Genomic DNA, 22,554 nt, shown 5'->3' on the forward strand with positions numbered 1-22,554 from the left:
GTGAAGTCATTATGGCTATTTCACCTAATATCAAATTATATACCTGCTTTACTTATTCATTCAAAAAATATTTATTCAGCTTCTGCCATAAGCCAGGCATTGTCTTAGGCTCCATGGATCATCAATAAACAAAATAGCCAATATCCCTGTTGTCTTGAATATACCTTCTAGTAGGGAGAATTCTGTATCAATATTGAAAAATGCTGAGGAAATAAAAATTAAAGCAGGGTAAGGAGGCAGAGAGTGTCAGGCAAGATGATGCATTAAAATAGTCTGGTTAGGGAAGGCACCTCTGAGAACATTGAGTTTGAGTAGAAAGACCTGAGTGAAATGAGGACTTCAGCCTGGCAGACAACTCAGAAAGAGGGTTCCTAACAACGAGACAGCAAATGCAAAGGCCCTGAGGGCAGAGGGAACTTGCTGTGTTTCAAGAGCAGCGAGGACCAGAACACAGAGGAGTAAAATAAGGGGAAGAGTAATAGAAGATGGTGACTGAGGAGGGATGCAGATGGGGAGGGAAAATGCTGTTAGGGAGACCAGGTAAGGCCTCTGGAGGGTTTGAGGAGAGTACTAATGTGATCTAACTTATGGTTTAAAAAAATTACTCTGGCTTTGTGCAGAAAATAAACTGTAGGAGGCAGAGTGAAAAGGGGCAAACCAATTAGGAAGCTGTCACATGGCTCCAGTGAGAGCCTATGGGAGTTAGGGTGGTAATGGTGGAGGTGGTGAGAAGTGGTCTTCTCAATTTTGATCAAAGGGTTTGCCAATTGTGGACATGAGAGAAAAGAAGGAGAGAAAAATGACTCCTGGTTTTTTAACTGAGCACATGAAAGATTGCAGTTATGAAGAGGATGAAAATTGAAGGAGTAACAGATTTGGGGTTGAAGTGGGTAGGGTAGGAATCAAGAGTGTAGACAAGATCAGGTTAGGCACCTAAGTGGGTATGTCAAGTATGCAACTGGATATACAAGTCTTGAGTTCTGAGAGTGAGGTCTTGATTAGTTTGAGATTGTGCTTCAGAAAAAAAAGAAGAGACAGAGTTGAGGATAGGGCCCCCCCAATGTAGAGAGGTCAGAAAGACAAAGATAAATAAGCACAGGAGACTTGAACAGGAGTGGCCATGAGTGAAAAGCAAAACTAAGATAGCATGGCATCCTGCAAGCCTGGTCAGGAAAGAATATCAGGGAGAAAGAAGGAATCATCTGTGTCAAAGGCTGCTCATAGGTCAAGCAAGATGAAGGCAGAACGCGCCATTGGATGTAGCAGTCTCGGCTTAGTGTAGCAGGCACCAATACAGGGAGAATGGGAGGTGGAGGAGAGGAGTTAGAAACAGTGAATATGGACAATTCTTTGAGACCATTGTTTGAAACGAGATTTAACAAAAAGAGAGGATCACTAGATAAGGAAGTCTTTTGGTTTGTTTGGATTTTATTTTAATATGAGAAATATTACAGCACATTTGAAGACAGATTAGAAAAACCCAACAGAGATGAACTTATAAAACAGGAAAGGGAGAATTAGAAAATAGTCACCTCCCCTTGAAATCCCATAGTTTACTTATCTTTTTACACTGATGTTCATGTGAGTTGCTTCTGATGTTTTACTGTAATGTTGCAAGGTAAATTTTTGTGTCCATTTATATTTTTATTCATTGATACTGTTTCCTTAAAAGAAATGTGTGGGTGGGAAATTACTGGGTTAAAGATCATGAACATGTTTAAGACTCCTGACAGTGCCCCATTGCTTTAAAAGATCAATTTGCCAGGCCGCCAGCAATGTATAAATGGTTAAGTTGTACTGCAGTCTTGCTGGAGTTATGACACATACTTTGACGCCATAGTTTATGGAATCCCTGAAGTGTTTCAACTACCCTTATACTAACAGGCTATTAGCTCCTTAAAGACAGAGATCATGTTTAATTGTCTTGATTCCCTCATATTCTTTTAGACCAAATGTTTTATTACTAATAATAATCACAGTAATCATTTATCTAAAATCCCTCTTTGTTATAGCTTAATGGTGTGCATATGCCGTAGAGAGAGAAAAATTACCAATTATGGAATCAGACCAACTTGTATTTGAATCCCAGATTCATTACTTGGGCTTTGCTTAAAAGACTTTAATTTCCCATTAATAAACAGATGAATCATAATCCCTGCTTTCTAAATCGTGGTGAGGGTTGAACTATCTATTACATGCCTGGCACAGAGTAGGAACATTCTGGAGGGAATAGTGGAGCTTTTAGAAGAACTTTGTATTTATCATAAAAGTACCTTGTGAACGTATAATTTTTTAAAGGCAGAAAGAAAAAAAATCTTTCATGAAACACCTTATCTATAGCCCACGTAGTTCTCTTCTTACAGTTTTGTTAATTACTATGGGGGAAAAAAATCCCCATGAATTTCAATTCTAGTAAACTGTCGAAACAGCAAGCACCTGGGTTATCCCTTGGGAATGCACAGGCTGCTACAGTAGACCTGGGATCAGCAATGTCTCTAGAAATAGTACCAGGCAGCTACCCTCAGGTGACTACATGAGGCTTCATCTCAGCGCTGAGCTTAGAAAGCTTTATGATTAACCCAGCTTGCTATGGTGAGGAAATAACACAAAGAAGAGGACAGATGGAAGTCGAACTCATCACAACACCCAGTCAATTTCCAAACAGGTAAGAGAGAATCTTCTATGACATTGACAGTGTGAGGTTAGGAGGACATTTATGTCTGTATCTGTTCATCTGTGCATATATGTGAGTCAGCAGAGAATCTTTGTGCTGTCTAGGGAAATATCTTTAGCCTCAGAATTTGAAATTAAAAGAAAACACTATGCAATTAATTCAAAATCTCTAAACAGTAAAGAGCCTACCACAATCCTAAGAAGTTTCTTGTAAAATTTGTTTGTATCCTACAGAGAATGGATTTACAAATGCATTCGTTTGGACAAAACTGAGAGTTTTTATAAAAGATATTGGGTGGAGCAGTTACCTTCTGTGTTTCGTTTGGTCTACTTCCCACAGTGACATTGGGGAAAAGATGACCGCTTGCATTTATGATAACTAGGAAAGAAAAGGAGAAGTTATAGTGGGCTAAATCACTAAATCTGGACATTTTTATGATAATGGTATCTTGGGGACCCTGCCTTTGCACACAGCCTTCACTAACAGACTAGTCAGTGTCTCCCACGGTGATCGGATGTGCAGGACCAATAACCCAAAGGTCGTGACAGGAGACACCCTGAACTAATTCTCAGCCAGGGACTTCTGCCTCATTGTGTTCCACCAGTAAACCAGGAGCCTTACTACTAAAGCTTGCTGTCCTTGTAAGGGTGAATGGCTCTCATTAAGAATTATGTATGAGCTCATACATAATTCCGTACAGAATTACAGAAACTTTCTGCACAGAAAGTGCTATCCTCAGGTGAAAACCCTCACAAAATGCTTATTTCACTTAGGTTTGTTTCAAAAATACATATTGGTTTCCATCTGCGTCCTGGGCATTGTGTGAAGTCCTGGGCATATGAAGATTAAAAATAAGAAGTTTGTTAGTTCGTGTGTTAAAAATATATAGTAGTTCTGGTGTTGATACAGAGTTAAAAAATTCTGATATTATCTGTGGTCCGTGATGATGAATAACAATGTCAAAAATAGTGCATCTAGTGTTTTCATCCATCTTAATAATAAAATTGGATTAACTTCCTGTCTGATTCAATATTGAAGAAAACAGTAATCAAGATGGCCCAAATATATCATTTGATCCAAGAAGTCAATCTCTATTTGCCACAAAATATAAGGCTGTCGGATTTTCTTAGCATATCTCTAGTGTGACATATGAGCAAATAATAATGCCAAATGATACGCTGGCAGTAATTTCATAGCAGGATTCTAGGGTTTAACGGCAAAATTTTAGAATAAAGAGAAATGAAAGTTTTCAGTGATTTTTCTTTTAATGTCCAGTGGATAAATCTGTTTTAACAGGACGAGTCTTAAGAAAGAGGTGGCTTGTCAATTTTCCACACCAAAATATCTTCCCCTACAGCTTCCACGGTCTTAAATATATCTGTTTAAATTGCCAGCATGAGTTACTCAATTGATAATTGATGTTGGATTGTGTTATATGACATTAGGCATTTCTACATTTAGCTGTAACAAGGAGGAATAAGCTATATATAGTCTCCTTTGTTTTTCTCATCAACCCGTGGACTTCTATCTAACAATTTAATAATTAGATCAGAGATACAGCGACCCTGCTGCTGTGGCCCCAATCATGCTAAAAGAAAAACAAGGGTGTGCTGGGAAGGCTGAGAAGTCAGAACAGGACGAACTGGCACAGTCACGCGGCCCATTGCAGCTGCGCTGCAGACAACATCACTCAGAGTCTTTCTTTTCCAGAACCGGCGTTGTCCTCAGGGCACTGATCACTAAAATAACACATTGTGGAAAAATATATGCTTATTATTTTGCTCTTTCTGCAGACGACTTAAACCGCAAAATCATTGACCAAAACTTATTCCACATTCCATCTTTATACATCTTTAGTTATGCAGAAAATTGTTAATTCCCACTGTGATAGAAAAGTCAAGATTCCCGAGAATAAACATTGAAAGGACACTAAATCATAGAGTGTTTATTTTCATCTCTAAAATGCAGGCCAGTAAACTCATTTTATTTGATCCTGTTCCTTAGAGAATTGGGTAGTTCACCAGAAGCATGAAAACCAGAACCCTACTGCAGTCGTTGAAGGGAAACATAAACTAGTTCACGGAGAGAATCGAAATAAACCAAACTGGTGACTCCCTTCCTTGGAGCGGTAGACGCCCCCACCCCGCCCTGAGGTCAGACCGCCTCACGCCAGTGTGGGCCCTGTGTGGGCTCTCTGCCGCCTCACGGCTCAAGCATTTGCGCAGAGAGTTGAAATTCCCAAAAGACTATATTCCTGCTGATTGATAAAAGGGAGCACCCAGGGGCCTGTAAGGGTTGTTAATTCCTTTATTTTTTAAAGTGGTATTTACATATTGATGGCTTGGGATACAATACCAGTTTCTGACTTGAAAGCAAAGTGCCCGGGGAGTGGAAGGGTTATGACTTTACCCTTGGACATCTATTTCCAAGGACCCCTCAAGGCCACTTAGAGGTTAGTTTGGTCTCAGTTCTTCCTGAATAGGGCGGGAGTCAGATGTCTCTTCTGTCCTTTCAGAAAAGCAGTGTGAATGGAGTGGTCTCGCTGGGCTGGGATGACTCGAGTCTTGTTATCTTGATCAGGCCGGATGGAGAAACCTGAATTTGCCTGACCTCGTTTTCCAGGCAGCGCTCGCCTGAGCCTTGGGCTTTTGTCCACGCGGGGTTGCTGCCTGGCCCCAATTCCAGCCACTTTCGGCTCCGATTTTGGGCTGCAGCGCTCTGCCTCCAGCATGAGAAACGCTGAAGGAAGGGGAGGGAGGTGGCAATTGGAGGCAGACTGAGAGAGAACACAGGAATAAGAACAACAGGGAAGAAATAACATTCAGTACGAGGTAGAACATATAATCAGGAAGATGAATGTGGAAATTTCTATTGACTCGAACATATAATAAGGAGACTTGAAAACTGTGAAAAGCAAGTAACTTGCTATTATATTTGTTTACTGTACCCAGGATAATATCTATTTGTGGTTAAATCGTGATTTTTTTCCCTCCTGTCTCTGAAGAACTTTGTATTAAACCTCTACTTTCTTCTATTTTATTCATAGATATGTTTGTAAGTTTTGTAAAAATGTTTTCGTAAGTATAAATAGATACAAAATCACAAAGTATAAGAATGGTAGTATCATGAAAGTATATAAAATGTTATTTTATAATTTATGGAAGCTTTATTTCCTCCAGTGAATTTATACTTTAAAAAGTCAAGACCTTCACCATCTCATGATTTTTTAAAAAAAGATCCTAAGGATGGGGGCTCAGTCCAAATTACATAGAATTTAAAGTCTTCAAAACAAAGTATAAATGTTCTTTACTTAATTGCTAAAAATTAGGAGTCTTTAAAGGCAAAAGAGAAGGTGTTTTACAAAAAAAAGTTACTAGGGGATATAAAAAGGAACACTAATTAAGTGGTAACATTAAAATAGAGATGAAAAATTAATGAAATGGAGAAAACTAGGTTATAACAAGCACTTTAAATGCGTAGGGTCTAATCTAACTCACTAAATTTAACTGTTTCAATATTAATATTTAATTTGTAGTAGTAAAGAGAAAAGAGGAAAAGGATGATGAATATGAATTTAATTCAATATTTACAGTCTTCTGCAGAATTTGAAATTTGCTTTGAAAGGGCCAGGTCGGGAGAAAATGGAAGCAGAGATTCTGAAATCAAAGAACATGCCTAAAATGGGCCATTTTGATCTCAAGCCTCAAATATATATTCTCTCCAAAAATTATATCATTTCAGCAAAACCAAAATGTTTTAACCGTTGCTTTTTTCACTGACCTCGATTTCCTGATTGACTTGTGGCTGAAACTCCTTGATAGGTATTAACAACCAGTCAATGTAAACACGGGAAATTCAAGGGGGCCTCTCCTCAGTGCCTTGATATGATTACTGTTCCAGCAACTAAGCAAAGGGCCTCATCTAATCGACCAAGTTGCTACTCAGTTGCCCTTGGTACTGAATATACAGACAAGCAGGTTACTTCATCAATTGTTTTTACCATTAACATATAGTAAATTCATATTGATAAGCAAAGTTTATGGGGCACTTTTTATCTGCCGGTTTTAGCTGTTTTACTCGTGTGTCTGCTAACTCATGTAATTCTCAGAAGCCCTATGAGAGGCCTGCTGTCACAATCCCCAAGTGACAGGAGAGGAAACGGAGGCTCAGACAGAGTTAATCATTTAACCAAGTCCACTCAGTCCAGGACTAAATCCAGGTCTTTCTTACTCTATAACCCGCGCTCTTCACTGTTACGTTATAGTGTGGCAAAGTTTTCTTACTTGTTACTTGCTTACCGACGCGCACCGTCCAAACACACAAACACAATTATTGTATCTTGTCTTCAGTCTCCCTAGCAATTAGAAAACAAAGCAGGCAAAAGCTTTTACATATGTGAGCTCATGACTGGAGAAGTTCCTAAATATCTGTCTACTTTGTCCACAAGGTCTTACCTTTCTAAACAAGAAACTTAGATACATTTCCTTAATCACTGCCAATATTCATTCGGCTCCCTTATGGATTGTTTTAATTGGCTGGCTGATCAATGGATTTAACAGGCCATAGCTACAACAGAGCAAGGATATAAAAAATGCATTAAGTTGGCATTGCAATTGTTTTCAAAATTTCTCAAAGCATTATTCAGACTAAAATTCTAGTATTAGTATTTCATGTCCTACAAGGGGTAAGGTAGCTCACTGCAGTGAAAGGACCTTAAGAAGAAAGATTGTCCTCTGGCTAGCTGCTGCTGTAGTAAAAGGTCAAAATTCTTACCACCCGGTGAAAAAGGTTTTTCTATTTACCCTTCGTTCCTCTTTTGTTCTCAGTAAAAATTAGTCTTGGTGTTCTCCCTGTTTCTTCATTATCCCCTCACTTCCTCACTCCCTAAAAGCCTCAGTGTACACTGGTGGCACGTTAAGTTTAGTTTATGAATAATCAGTTATACCAACCCTTACAGACTCTACGGAATTGTACATCGTGCGCCTCGCCTTCAAGTGAGTTCCAACAAGGACTCACTTAGCCTCCCAGTGGGCTGGGGATCACATTTTGAGAATCACTACTTGAAGCCATCAATTATTTCTCATCAACACATCCAACAGCCCCTTCTTGGTCCTCATTTTTCTACCTTAAGCTGCATCTGGTGGTATTGGCAAAACTCGTTTGAAAACTCGGCGCCTGACTTCCATACTGCCAGATACCTCCATTCTCTCCTGACCCTCCTACCTCTGTAGACATCCATGCTAAAATCAAGGCCAACTAACAAAAAAAGTTCTAAGTCCTTTAGGCTTTTGAGGGGAAATGAGAGGAATGTGCTGTCTGACTTGGTGGTGCCGTGTGTTGGTGTCTGAGCCGGTGAAGAAAGCACATCCCTGTCCGCCCCACCTGGGAAAGGCAGAGGAAGCAGACCTATGGGGATAAACATGTCACTTTATCACTGATAGAACTGCTGGTCATGTGCCGCAGGGGCATGACAAACTACTGTGACCGCCTCTCCTTCAGCACACTCACCCACGTGGTCAACTGTGACCACGACCCCCATGGAAGGACAGAGCCTTTACAACCTGCTTTACTTCTGCAGAGACAGGCAGATTGTGTGCTTCTATAGACCGGCAGACCCCAAAAGGAAAACACAGAGCTACTCACACCCTAGTGTGTCATTCCAAAAGCATCAGCTGTGCAAGTCCCTTCTCTTCTCCTGTGGAGACCATGGAGGGGGAGAATCCAGGAATACTTCTGCACTGGAGCTGCCACCACACAGAATAAAGTGTTTTCTCCTAACAGCATGGAAAGAGGAAAGCCATGGACATGGTAGTTATAGCATCACATTAGAATGGGTAATTACTTGCACAATGTATGTGGGTATATTTAGTATCCACGTGCATTTATATGTGTATCACCCACGTATCAGGAAAGAGCTAACACTATGAGCACACAATGTTATCTCGGGGTGATGGGATAAACTATTATGAATAATATTTATTGCTTTGTTTAATTCTTTGTATTTTCTAAATCTTCTATCATGAGTATATTTAATTTTTATAATTACAGAGATGAATTTTTAAACTCTCAAATTAGTTATAAGAAATAGACACTAATATACATTAGGTTTGAGTTCAATTTACAATCAAGATAACACACTACTCAGAACACTTATATTGCTTTCACTAAGTAGAAGCAGATTTCAAACACCTAAGATATAATAAACTGCTTTTTTTCCTTTCCTGAATGGTGTAGTAGTCAAAGTATCAGAGACATATTAATTGCAAATCGAACATCAATTGTGTTAAATCAATTCTGTGTGTTTTGAATGGTTAGGCCTTTCAGGTGAACCACTTAATAAACACCTTAGGAGCAAAGCCCAGCTTTCCTCCACCTGCCACGGACGTCATATTCTGCCACTTAGCAGCTACGCAGTGCTGATTGTGCTGATTCATGTATTCCTTCATTTCACAAAGATTTATTAGATACCTACCGCATGGCAGGCACTGTTCCAGGTCCTGGGGCTACAGCAGAGAACCAGACAAAGGCCCACATCAGCGGGGCACACATTTTAGTAAAAGGGGTATACAGCAAACAAATAAATAAGTAACTGTCATCTAGTAATATATGCTGTGGGGAAAATAAAGCAGGGTGATGTGACAGGGAACGGCCAAGCTGGGAAGGCTTCTCAGAGGAGGTGGCACTTAACCCATAGCTGAAAGACCAGAAGGAGTCACTGTGCGGTAATGATGAACTCTCCAGAAAGTGGCAGGTGAGTGCCAAGGCCATGAGGTAAAAGTGAGCATGGTTTGTATGAGGCACTGGAGGAAGGGCAGCATGAGGGTAGGATGTTAGATGAGGTTCAGAGCCACATAAAGCAGGGCCTTGTAGGCCCATGTAATTGAATTTGGTGCCAAATGAGATAGAAAGTTATTGCAGGATTTTCAAAGAGAAAGAAAAGCTGAACTAATTGTAAAAAAAAAAATCTAAATTAATGCAAATGCTAAGAGACTATAAACAAAAGTTTTATGTCATTTTCTTGTCTGAAACAGTTAATAGGGAACATAGCTTGTCTAGGGCATCACAAAGAGTAAGCTGGCAGCACTCAGAGATAAGTGAAAATAATAATAGAACACACAATACAGAAATCAAAACCACATTAGAAACAAAAGAAATAAAAGAGATTCTGCTGAAAAATATATAAGGACACACAGCAGATATGAGAAAATTTCAATTCAGTAAAGCTATACAAATGGTAAGAGAAAATAAGTACATGAAATAAATAAAGGGTTCAGAGAGAAAGACAAGGGATATAAAATTGCATAATTGGTATCCTTGAAGGTGAACCAAAAATATTTAGGAAAAAAAATGATTCAAATGTAAAACGGGAGAAAATATTGCTGAATTCAAGAGTCTGGAATCTGTAGACTTCAAGGGCATAACAAGTTGCAGGAACTATTAACCCAAAGAAATGTCCTGGTGAAGTTTAAAGATAAAGATTTCAATGAGATTACAGGCCAAAAAAAAAAAAAAGTTGTCTTCAGGACAGACTAGCCTCAGGCCAGGGTATTTTTCATAGCAACTTTCAATGCAAGAAGGCATCAAAATAATAGCAGCAGAATTCAAAGGGAAAAAATAAAAACAAAAATTGAATCAAGAATTTAATATCCAGCCAAAATGTTATTTATTGTCAAAGGGACCATAAATACATTTTCAAACATATAATGCCTCAGGAAATATAGCACTCATGAGCCCTACTTGAAAAAACTATTTGATAATGAAATCCAGCTAAAGAAGAGATAAATCAAAATAAAGAATTCAGGAATGGTGACATCCTTCAAAAAAAAAAAAAAACCACTGACCTTGAGCATTGAATCCATTTGAACATATAACAACACAGAATATAACTTATAACTAGTTCACAGATACATTCATCAGTGTAAATGATGCTAACACAACCCCAATGTCTTAGCGACTCAATGCAATAAAAATCTATGTCTAACTCATGTCACTGCTTAAAGAGGGCTGTTGGGCAGGGCTTCTGCTTTCAGAAGTGATTCAGGGGCCCAGGCATCTTCCCTTGTGTAGCTCTGTCATTTTCAGTAGAGTCTTAGGGTCACCCTGGAACCATCCAGCTTGTTGGCAGAGGGAGAAAAGGAGAAAGTAGACAAGGCATCCTTCTTAACCGCCTTGACTGAAATGCCATTTTATTTTCACTTACATTAACTGGTGAGAAATATTATGTGGCTCCACCCAGACATGAACAGGCTGAGTTTCCAGAAGGAAAACATAATTTTGTGAGTTGTCTCTATTGCACAGAATATAATGTAAATATCATAAAACATAATAATATCAAATAATAGTGTAATTATTAAAACTGGGCAGTGCCCTGGCCAGTGTAGCTCAGTTGGTTGGGCATCATCCTGCAAACCAAAAGGTCTCTGGTTCATTTCCCAGTCAGGGTCCATGTCTGGGTCGTGGGTTTGGTCCCCAGTCAGATTATGTGCAAGAGGCAACCGATCAATGTTTCTCTCCCCTTCTTCTTACTCCCTGCTCTCCCCGCTCTCTATAATAAATTTAAAAATATTTAAACTGGGTGGTGATGAGAATTGGTGGGAAGACATGTACATTTTCTCATTTTCATAGCAGGAAGTTAATAAATACTTTCTAAAGTTTATAAATTAAGAAATAAAACTTTATATATTATCATATAATATTTAATATTTTAAATATAAACATTAGAAGAAAAATGTAGAACAACAAGAACAAAAGGCCATATAGCAAACCCAGAAAACTAAAGAGCTAAAAACACAAACAAAATAAGGTAACACAAAATAAAGTAATACATTTATATCAGTTAAAGTAATAAAAGTGAATGGGATAACTATCCTGTTAAGAGTAAGGAGTTACTAGATAAGAATTAATACATGATATTTGATAGTGATATATATTATAAATACAGAATATAATGCATACATATTAATAAGAGGAAAAAGCAATATGTATGGTTTAATCCTATTGTATTTAATAGTAATATACATGATGTACAATATGTACCTATTACTTGTGTGCAATACACACATAGAAAATATTGGGAAGGATACATAAGAAATAGCTGTGCTATTTCTGGTTGTTGGAAAGAAGGGTCAGGAGAGGACAAATATACTTTCACTGTTTACTATCTATCTTTCTGAACCTTAAATTTTTTGAAATATGAAGTTTTATTATAAAAATTCAAACAAAAATGAACTACAGTTTAACTCTAGTACTACTGGAGAGCTGAAAGATGCAAGCACAGGAAGGGGAGGAGAGCTCAGGGAAGGCCTTGAGCTGAGTTTCCAAGAAGGAAATTAGCCCTCCAGCCAGTGATCTACAGATGCAGACACTGACGCGCCAAGGGTGCAGCACGTCAGCGTGCTGCAGGTGCGGCTGCAGTACCACGTGCACGGTGCAAGGCGCTGGGAGGTGAGACTGGAAGGAGCCAAGGAGTTAGGACCTTTCATTAGAACAGGAGGTTTCCTCCAAGTATTTGAAGCAGAATTGTGGGGTGGCATCTTACACAGATCACAGCGGTGTCCCTTCTGGGCATGAGTTAGAGATCACAGTCCAGATAAACACGGTGGCCTGAACTACGGTGGGGGAAATATAAAGAAAAGATGGACTCGACATTCAAGAGATATTTAGAAAGCAGAATAGGCAGAACTTGATAATTAACTGGATGTCATGATGACGGAGTGAAGCATAAGGAAAAGGGTCAAGTCAATATGATGTCCAAATATGGTACTTTATTCTTCTATGTAAAATATAGAAATTAGAAGTAAATTTGATTGCGGATGAGGAGAGGGAAACTGTAAGTTCAGTTTGGGTCATATTGAGTTTGCAGTATAAGTGGAGCATTCAGGTAGAGGGAAGCAGGTGTAAGACTGAAAAAGATGAGGATGTGAAATATGGAAATAAAAATCATTAGTTTGTAAGTAATAGCAAGCAGAGGACAATGCAGAGAATTATAAGAAGGGAGTGAATGATGGTATAAAGGCTTCCCATAGGTCAGGGGTTTCTACAAGGTTCAAACACGTAAACAGAAACTTTTGCTTTTATTCCTGGAAATCGCTTGCCAGTCTAACTGCTGGCCAGAAAAGGGAGGCTGCTTACCACGAATGGAGTTAGGGATTCCAGGTAGCAAAGAAGACACGTTAGCAAGAGAGAGCTGGGTGGCTTCCTCCTGACAGGTGTTGGTCCTGAAGGAAGCTCAGTTCTGTTGTGTCTGTTGCAAATTGAGCCTGGCTTTCTCCCAGGGACTTTGAGGTCTTTCCTTTAGGAAGCCAGATGGCCATTTGGCCTTCTTCCCCTGAACAGGGCAGGGCCACTGGGTGTGGCCTAACTCTTACTGGGGATGGCAGTCCAGGCCCTCTAATAACATCAAGAGGGGGCTAATATTTAGAAACCTGCCCCTTTCCCAGGCAAAACTAATTCAGCCATCCTTCCAAAAAAAAAAAAAAAAAAAAGAAGAAGAAGCTAAAAGCTAATCACATAGCTAGAATTTAAACACAATGCTGGTACCTAAATTCAAGTGCTACATTTTAATCAGTTGCATCAGACTGATTTCTCTCTAACATTCATGCTTCACCTACGTTAGTGGCAATCTGGTGACCGAAGCAAGTCCTATTACAAAGTGGTCTTTCTTTGTTGGTCAGAAGTGAGGGAAAGGACCCAGGCCACAGGTAAAAGGAATCGACTCCAGAACCTCTTAACAAGGCAGAGGCCCTATAAATTTGAAAACAGATGGAGTTTTAAATCTTTAAATTTTTATTATGTTGTTTAATTTTTGTCTGTATATTTATATGTGTGTAATATCAATAAAAACGCTCAATTGTTCTTGGATAGTAACTATTTAAATTATTTACTACTGTTAAGTGGCTTAGCATTTGCATTGAGAAAGAGCATTTTAATCTCTTTGAAATTAAAAACTTAAATCATTGGTGCATTATAGGATAGAAATAGCCAAATGGGTTGAACATTCAGACAAAAATACATCTTTCACTGTCGGTTGGTAAGTTTAAAGTTGTAACACTGCTGTTATTGCCATGGAAATTTATATTCTATCCCCATTGTTACAACTTCACTTAATAGGATGAGGAGGAGCGGTGCCGTTCTAGCTTCTATCCAAAAGCATATATCCTCTAACTACCGCAAATCATATGCTTTTATTTTCTCTGAAATGCAATTCTCATTTTGTCTCCCTTTTTAATTGTACTCATGTATAACATCTGGCACTTATTAGGCTCTCAAATATATGTTTTCCTGTGTGTACTGTACTTCATTACTATTTTGCGGGGAACAGTCAGAAATATGTGCATGCACTGTGCAGTCAGTCCGGCTTTTCCCAGGCAAGCAGACAACTGGGGCAAATTATTCAAATGTTTTGATGCATGAACCAGATGATTGCAGTTTTAAGCTAATTACGTCAACTCATTCCTTTGAGTTAGGTAGTCTAAATTTGTGTTTTAAATGCACAGCTCTACCCTTTTGGACAGTGGCCTTTTTTTGTAATTTTTATTCATGAGTTCCCATTTCATTTCCATTTATCATTCACTCCAAGGAACTTGGACTTGAATACTGTTTCCACAGTTACAAGCCTCAAGATAATCGTGGCCCTGAGAATTGAGTTCTCAAGTGTATACCCAACCCTCTTGACTCTCAGGTCTCAGCTTAAACCATTGGCTCCAAATTTTGCCCGTGGGGATCAGGGACAGTGCCTGCCTGCTCACCCTGCCTGACAAACACTGCTGGGGAGCCAGAAGTCAACAGTTCCTCGTCAGGGTTTGTGGGAAGTAGGAACCCATCTCTGCCTTGCAAAGGAAGGGGAGTAAACAATCTCCAGTACAGTGTCTCATATCTATCTGCAGCTTCCACAACCTTGCAGAGCTGAAAGTCAGCTGTTGGGTAAAAGGAGCATTTATTTCTCAGAGCCCCCAGGTGGACTGAGTTTTTCTAATTTATTGGGTTTTCCAGGTGGATACATAAAGCATGCTTAAAAATATAATGTTTTCACTTCCAGCCAAGATGGAGGCGTAGGTAAATAGACTGTGCCTCCTCACACAACCAAAAGAAGGACAACAAATTTAAAAACAAAAAAACAACCAGAACTGCCAGAAAATCGAACTGTGTAGAAGTCTGACAACCAAGGAGTTAAAGAAGAAACATTCATCCAGACCAGTAGGAGGGGCAGAGATGGGCAGCTCGGGTGGAGAGGATGCGCAACAAAGTGGCAGCTGAAGGACCAGGTGGGTGGGTGGGGTGGCAGCTGGAAGTCCCACAGCCACATGCAGATAAACCGGAAGGAACAACTGGGGAGTGAGACAGACCACGCAACCTAGGATTCCAGCGTGGGGGAATAAGGCCTCAGAACCTCTGACTGAAAACACCTATAGGGGTTGCAGCATCAGGAGAAACTCCCAGCCTCACTGGAGAGTTTGTTGAAGAGATGCACAAGGTCCTAAAACAAACACAAACCCACGCACCTGGGGATCAGCACCAGTAGGGCCCAATTTGCTTATGGGTAGCCGAGGACATGACTGAAAGCCAGCCAAGAGCTGAGCAAGCAGTACTGTTCCATCTTGGACCCCTCCTCCACATACAGCACCACAACGCAGCTAAGTGGGTTGCCCTGCCCTGACAAATACCTAAGACTCCGCCCCTTACAACATAACAGGCACATGGGGACAAAAAATATAGCCCAAATGAAAGAACAAATCGAAGCTCCAGAAAAAATACAACTAAGCGATGAAGAGATAGCCAGCCAATCAGATGCAGAGCTCAAAACACTGGTTGCTCACAGAATTGGTTGAGTATGGTCAAAAAATAGAGGAAAAAGTGAAGGCTATGAAAAGTGAAATAAAGGAAAATGCACAGGGAACCAAGAGGAAGGAAACCAGGACTCAAATGAATGGTTTGGACCAGAAGGAAGAAAGAAACATTCAACCAGAACAAAATGAAGAAACAAGAATTCAAAATAATGAGGAGAGGCTTAGGAACTTCCAGGACAACTTTAAAAGTTCAAACATCTGAATCATAGGGACGCCAGAAAGAGAAGAAGAAGAGCGAGAAATTGAAAACTTATTTGAAAAAATAATGAAGGAAAACTTCCCCATTCTGGCAAAGGAAATAGACTTCCAAGAAGCCCAGGAAGCTCAGAGAGTCACAAAGAAATTGGACCCAAGGAAGCACACACCAAGGCACATCACAATTTGTTACCCAAGATTAAAGAGGAGAGAATCTTAAAAGCATCAAGAGAAAAGGAGTCAGTGACCTACAAAGGAGTTCCCATAAGATTATCAGCTGATTTCTCTGAAGAAAACGTAAAGGCAAGAAGGGGCTGGAAAGAAGTATTCCAAGTCATGAAAGGCAAGGACCTCCATCCAAGTTTACTCTATCCAGCAAAGCTATCATTTAGAATGGAAGGGCAGTTAAAGTGCTTCCCAGATAAGGTCAAGTTAAAGGAGTTCATCATCACCAAGCCCTTATATGAAATGTTAAAGGGACTTATCTAAGAAAAAGAAAATGATCAAAACCATGAACAGTAAAATGACAACAAACTTACAATTATCAACAACTAAACCTAAAAAAACAAAAACAAAAACAAAAACCAACTAAGCAAACAACTAGAACAGAAAGAGATTCACAGAAATGAAGATCACATGAAGGGTTATCAGTGGGCACATGGAGGGGAGAACAGGGAAAAAGTATAGGTAATAAACATAAATGGTAGGTACAGAATAGACAGGCAGAGGCTAAGAATAGTATAGGAAATGCAGAAGCCAAAGAACTTACATGTATGACCTATGGACATGAACTAAGGGGGAGGAATGCAGGTGGGAAGGTGGTGCAGGGCAGAGGGGAATAAAGGGGTGGTGGTGGAATGTGACAACAGTAATAGCATAGTCAATAAAATATATTTAAAAGAAATATATATATAAATTATATATATATAATGTTTTGCCCTGACTGGTGTGGCTCAGTGGATTGAGTGCCAGCCTGCAAACCAAAGGGTCGCCAATTTGATTCCCAGTCAGGACATATGCCTGATTTGTAGGCCAGGTGCCCAGTAGGGGAAATGCAAGAGGCAACCACACATTGCTATTTCTCTCCTTCTCTTTCTCCCTCCCTTCCCCTCTCACTAAAAAGAAATAAATAAAAAACATTTTATAAAAAAGTGTAATGTTTTTCTCATGACTGCATTCTCAAATCCTACTTATCCTTCTGGGTTGAGCTCATCTTATCTTCTGTATTAAATTTTGTTGTTAAATGTTGGGAACATTTTTAGACTACAGAAATGTACAAAAATACAGAGAATAACAATTGTGTTCCATTAGATAGTTTTATTTAATTAAAAAAAAGATTATTGATGGTGTTGAAATAGCTTTACTACCTAATCCCAACATAAGTCTTTTCCCCTCTCCCCAGAAGCAAGTTGTACCTTATAGCTGGGCTGTTAGGTTAGTTTTTGAATGGTTGTGCCCTTTTCTGGATCTCCGATTTTTTCAAGGAGTACAGTTCCAGCTCTCTAGCATGACCAAGCCCTGGGACCCCTTCCCCCATGAAGGCATTAAAAGATCCCAAGGTGTAAAGGTGCTTTGGAGCTTCATCTGGGTGCACCATTTTTACTGGTAACCACTAGCCCTATTTTTGACTTCCCCAGCTCCCTGTGACTCCTCTAGCAATGAGCATTTGGTCCAGTTTCCAGTCACTTATTTTGTACCAACTATATGGATTAGGATGTATTATTGCCTAACAAGACTATAAAATCTTGAAACACTATCATTCTCCTTCTAGATCAAACTGGGAGGAGGCCCTTTAAGAGTTCTTACACTAGAGTAGTCTGCACTTGTGAGACAATCTCTGTATCAGAGAAGGGTATACATAGAAATGCGCCTCATTTTATAGAACAGATGATATGCAGCCACCCAACAGTTACTGATAATCTACTATGGTCCAGTTTATGAATTAAACATTATAAAATTGTAAGAAATGCATAAAGATTTGTAAATACATTATTAAAAATCAAAAAATGAATGAGAAGCTATTACAACTGATACTACAAAATGCAAAGGGTCATAACAGACTACTATGAACAATTATATATCAACAAATCAGACAGCCTGCAAGAAATGATTAAATTCCTAGAAACATACAATTTACCAAGACTGAATTAGGAAGAAATAGAAAATTTGACCAGTCTGATTAATAGTAAGGAGATTGAATCAATAATCAAAAACCTCCTAACAAAGTCCAGGACCAGATGACTTCACTGGTGAATTCTACCAAACATTCAAAAAAAAAAAAAAAAAAAAGAAGAGTCAATACCAATTCTTCTCAAACTCTTCCAAGAAATAGAAGAGTAGGAAACTCTTCCTAACTTACTTTATACAAGGACAGCATTACCCTGATACCAAAACCAGACAAGGATGTCACAAGAAAAGAAAATTATAGGTCAATATACCTAATGAACACAGATGTAAAAATCCTCAACAAGTATTAGCAAACTGAATTAAAAAATGCTTTAAAAGGATGCTTTACCATGAGCAAGTGGATTTATTACAGAGTTGCAGAGATGGCTCAACACCTGCAAATCAGTCAGTGTCATACACCACATTAACAAAGTGAAGGGTAAAAAGTATATGATCATATCAATACATGTAGAAGAAGCATTTGACAAAATTCAACATTCATTTATGATAATACTCAGTAAGGAGGGTATAGAGGGAACATATCTCAGCATAATAAAGGTCATATATGACAAACCTGACATTCAGATGACATGATATATACACATATAGAAAACCCTAAAGATGCCATCAAAAAACTGTTAGTACTAATAAATTAATTCAGTAATGTTTCAGGATACAAAATCAATACAAATAAATTTGTTGCATTTTTCTATATGCTAATAATGAACTATCACAAAGTGAAATTAAGAATACAATTCCCCATCGCTTCTTGGCCTTTTCACAATGAGGTACCATCTCACACCAGTCAGAGTGGCCAACATAAACAAATCCACAAACAAATGTTGGAGAGGATGCGGAGAAAAGGGAGCCCTAGTGCACTGTTGGTGGGAATGCAGACTGGTGAGGCCACTGTGGAAAACAGTATGGACTTTCCTCAGAAAACTAAAAATGGAACTGCCCTTTGACCCAGCACTGGGATTATACCCTAAGAACCCTGAAACACCAATCCAAACAAACCTGTGCACCCCAATGTTCATAGCAGCACAATTTACGATAGCCAAGTACTGGAAGCAACCTAAGTGCCCATCAGCAAACAAGTGGATCCAAAAACTATGGTATATTTACACAATGGAATTCTACACAGCAGAGAGAAAGAAGGAGCTTATACCCTTTGCAACAGCATGGATGGAACTGGAGGGCATTATGCTAAGTGAAATAAGCCAGGCGGTGAGGGACAAATACCATATGATCTCACCTTTAACTGGAACATAATCAATAGAAGAAAAAAGCAAACAAAATATAACGAGAGACATTGAAGTTAAGAACAATCTAACAATAGCCAGGGGGGAGTGGGGTGGGGACAGTGGGAAGAGGGGATTACAGGAACTACTATAAAGGACACATGGACAAAATCAAGGGGGAGGGTGGAGATAGGGGAGGGAGGTGGGTTCACCTGGGGTGGGGTGGAGGGATGGGGAGAAAAGGCATACAACTGTAACTGAAAAACAATAAAAATTTTAAAAAAAGAATACAATCCCATTTACAGCTTCATCAAAAAGAATAAAATACCAAGGAATAAATTTAACCAAAGAGGTAAAAGACATGTGTACTGAAAACTACAAGACAGTAAATGGAAGGATATTTTGTGCTCATGAATTGGAAAAATGAATATTGTTAAAATGTCCATACTAACTAAAGCAATCTACAGATTTAATGCAATCTTTATAAAAATTCCAAAGGCATTTTTCACAGAATAGAACAAACTATCCAAAAAATTATATGGAGCCACAAAAGATCCCAAATAGCCAAAATAATGTTGATTAAAAAAAAAAAAAGAACAAAGCTGGAGGTAGCACACTCCCTGGTTTCATATCCTGTTACAAAGCTGTAGTATTTAAAACAGCATGCTATTGGCATAAAAACAGACACATAGCTCAGTGGGACTGAATAGAGAACCCAGAAATGTACCCACAGATAATTTATGGCAAAGGGGCCAAGAATATGTAATGGGTAAAGTCTCTTCAATGGTGTTGGGAAAACTAGAAAGCCACATATAAAAAAATAAACTGGACCACTATCTTACACCATATGCAAAAATTAACTGAAAATGGGTTAAAGCCTAGAATGTAAGGCCTGAAAGCATAAAACTCCTAGAAGAAAGCATATGCAGTAAACACCTTGACATAGGCCTTGCTGATGATGTTTTTAACCTGACACCAAAAGTTAAAGCAAAACAAAACCCAAATGAGCAAGTGGGACTACATTGAACTAAAAAACATCTGCACAGCAAAGTACACCATTAACAAAATAAAAAGGCAACCTACTGAACAGGAGAAAATATTTGCAAATTGTGTATCTGATAAGAGGTTAATATACAAAATACAAAGAACTCATACAACTCAGTAACAAAAAACCCAGTTTAAACATGGGTGGGAGATATGAATAGGCATTTTTCCAAAGATGGCCAACAGGTACATGAAAAGATGCTCAACATTATTAATTATCAGGGAATGCAAATCAAAACCACAATGGGACATCACCTCCCACTTATTAGAATGGTGATTATCAGAAAGCCAAGGCAAGGATGTGGAGAAAAGGGAACTCTTGAGTACTATTGGTGGGAAAGTACAAAACATTGGTGCAACCACTATGGAAAATAATATGGAAGTTCCTCAAAAAAATAAAAATATTATTATCATATGATCCAGTAATTCTACCTCTAGATATTTATCTTAAAAAAAAATGAAAAAAACTAACTTGAAAAGGTGTATACACACCCAAGATCATTGCAGCATTACTTAAAATAACCAAGATATGGAAATAACCTAAGTGTCCAGTGATGGAAAAATAAAGAAAATGTGAAACATACACACACACACACACACACTGGAGTAATATTCAGCCACAAAAGAAAGATGAAATCTTGCTGTTTGCGCCAATGTGGATGGACTTCAAGGGCATTCATTATGCTAGGTGAAATAAGTCAGAAAAAGACAAATACCGAATGATCCTTTATGTGAAGCCTAAAAAAGAATAAAACTGAGCTCGCAGATAGATACAGAGAACACACTGGTGGCTGACAGAAGCGGGGGGTAGAGGATGGAAGAAATGGGTGAAGGGGGTAAAAATAACATATTGTCAAGCATGTACATGTTTGAAGCGTGTCGAGACTTGTTTTCCACATCTTACACAATATCTCAAATGATTATGAGGCATTTTTGAAAACAGACACTTAACTAGTTTGTGATTTAAATGTAGTAATGGCACCCATGACTTAAATGAAATCTGTATGGTTGGTTTCATGACTTGATTTATGTTTTAAGAATATTAAAATGTTTTGTTCTTTTCCAAAACAACTTGAAAATTAAGAGCATTTGCCCAAACAATTGAATAAGAATTGTTAACTTCGACCAAATTATCAGCACCACTGGTTTCTTCACCAGAGCTTGAAAACACATTGCTGCGCCTCGCGCTTTGCCTTGCACGGGCACAGGGTCACTACACAGGGAAACCGCTAGGTCTGGTGGCGTGCGACGTACACAGCACCTTCCTGCCTGTGACTGCGTGTGAACACAAATTAAAGCTGTCCTTCAGCTTGGAGCGTGGAAATACACTTGGCCACATGTTCCATTCTGTCATCTGGACTTGAAATACAGCTAAGTAAACCAACACACATCTCAGGGAAATTCTTTGTAAATTGATCATTCATAAACCTTATTGATTATAACTAGACAAATTGCATTATACAATGTACCATCTTTTTAATTAACACCATTTAAAATTTCACATAAAACATTCCTATAACGTTATCACCATAAAAAATGCAACAAAGTACCACAAGTGTAAAATTTACCCAAATCACAGAAATTGTTATGGTCAGTCATCAGTTGGGAACTTAATATCCAAACACTTGACTACGATCTGGGTTTCTTTTGTTCTTTGTTTTCCAGACACTGCAAATGGATGTCAACAAGCTGAACACAACCTTGCTCCGAACATTCCGCCAGGGAGTGGCGGCAGCTCTAGGACTCCTGCCCCAGCAAGTGCACATCAACCGCCTCATTGTAAGATGCTCCATTTCACACTCTCAGGCACGGGCTTTGATCTGCTTTGAAGGATTCGGTAATACAGAACAGCAACTGAAAGCACCCATGCTATAGCCCTGTGGCCCCTGAGCCCTATCTGGCACACCAGCGGTTTTTGTGAGGAAGTTCAATGGCCATAGCCCCACGGTCATTCGTTTCCATGTCATCAACGGCTGCTTACAGGGTACAGTGGCAGCTGAGCCACTTGAACATTGTTTAGCTACATCGAAGGTTAAGTCACTTGCTGTGTGGCCCTTTACAGAAAAAGTTTATCAGTTCTCTCATAGTTCAAGGCCAGTACCCTGGTAGGTATGAATAATGGGGCACAAAATACGTGTCTTACCAACCTGACACCGTACCCCAAATGTTCTTCCTAAGAGTGAAACCTCCTGTATCAGTTAAAGCCCTGCTCTCAGGCAATATCTATGAAAACTCATTCAAATATAGTGGTAGGATGTAGGATACTGAATGGACAGGCAGAGGATTTTGATTAAAAATAAAGAAACACCAATCCTTGAGGACGGTGGTCCAAATGGAGAGCAAGAATAGCTGGTCCTGGAAAGCCTAGGGAAAACTCGGATAGGTATGT

At 39.0% G+C, this 22,554-nt stretch overlaps 1 protein-coding gene and 1 long non-coding RNA gene across 5 annotated transcripts in view; one reads left to right on the forward strand and one right to left on the reverse strand.

Annotated features, from left to right (window-relative positions):
• The window catches only part of PTPRR (protein tyrosine phosphatase receptor type R), a 237,516-nt gene that overhangs the window by 107,445 nt on the left and 107,517 nt on the right, over positions 1 to 22,554 (forward strand). The window contains exons 1-2 of one of the 2 annotated variants that reach the window (XM_045184746.3): positions 2,548 to 2,665; positions 21,831 to 21,944. In XM_045184746.3, coding sequence (XP_045040681.2) covers positions 21,840 to 21,944 — 105 coding nt within the window. In that variant the 5' untranslated portion in view covers positions 2,548 to 2,665; positions 21,831 to 21,839. Of the gene's footprint in view, positions 1 to 2,547; positions 2,666 to 21,830; positions 21,945 to 22,554 lie in introns of those variants that run through there. The other variant, XM_045184745.2, reaches the window with a different exon arrangement.
• Positions 1 to 22,554, reverse strand: part of LOC123478282 (uncharacterized) — a 56,454-nt gene that overhangs the window by 26,035 nt on the left and 7,865 nt on the right. Inside the window, exons 2-3 of one of the 3 annotated variants that reach the window (XR_006653447.2) lie at positions 8,318 to 8,448; positions 4,988 to 5,450 (exon numbers count right to left, since the gene is read on the reverse strand). This is a non-coding gene — a long non-coding RNA (uncharacterized lncRNA). Of the gene's footprint in view, positions 1 to 4,987; positions 5,451 to 7,164; positions 7,241 to 8,317; positions 8,449 to 22,554 lie in introns of those variants that run through there. The other 2 variants (XR_006653448.2, XR_006653446.3) reach the window with 2 other exon arrangements.

Source organism: Desmodus rotundus, chromosome 3 (genome assembly GCF_022682495.2).
Source record: "Desmodus rotundus isolate HL8 chromosome 3, HLdesRot8A.1, whole genome shotgun sequence".
NCBI classification, from domain to species: Eukaryota; Metazoa; Chordata; class Mammalia; order Chiroptera; family Phyllostomidae; genus Desmodus; species Desmodus rotundus.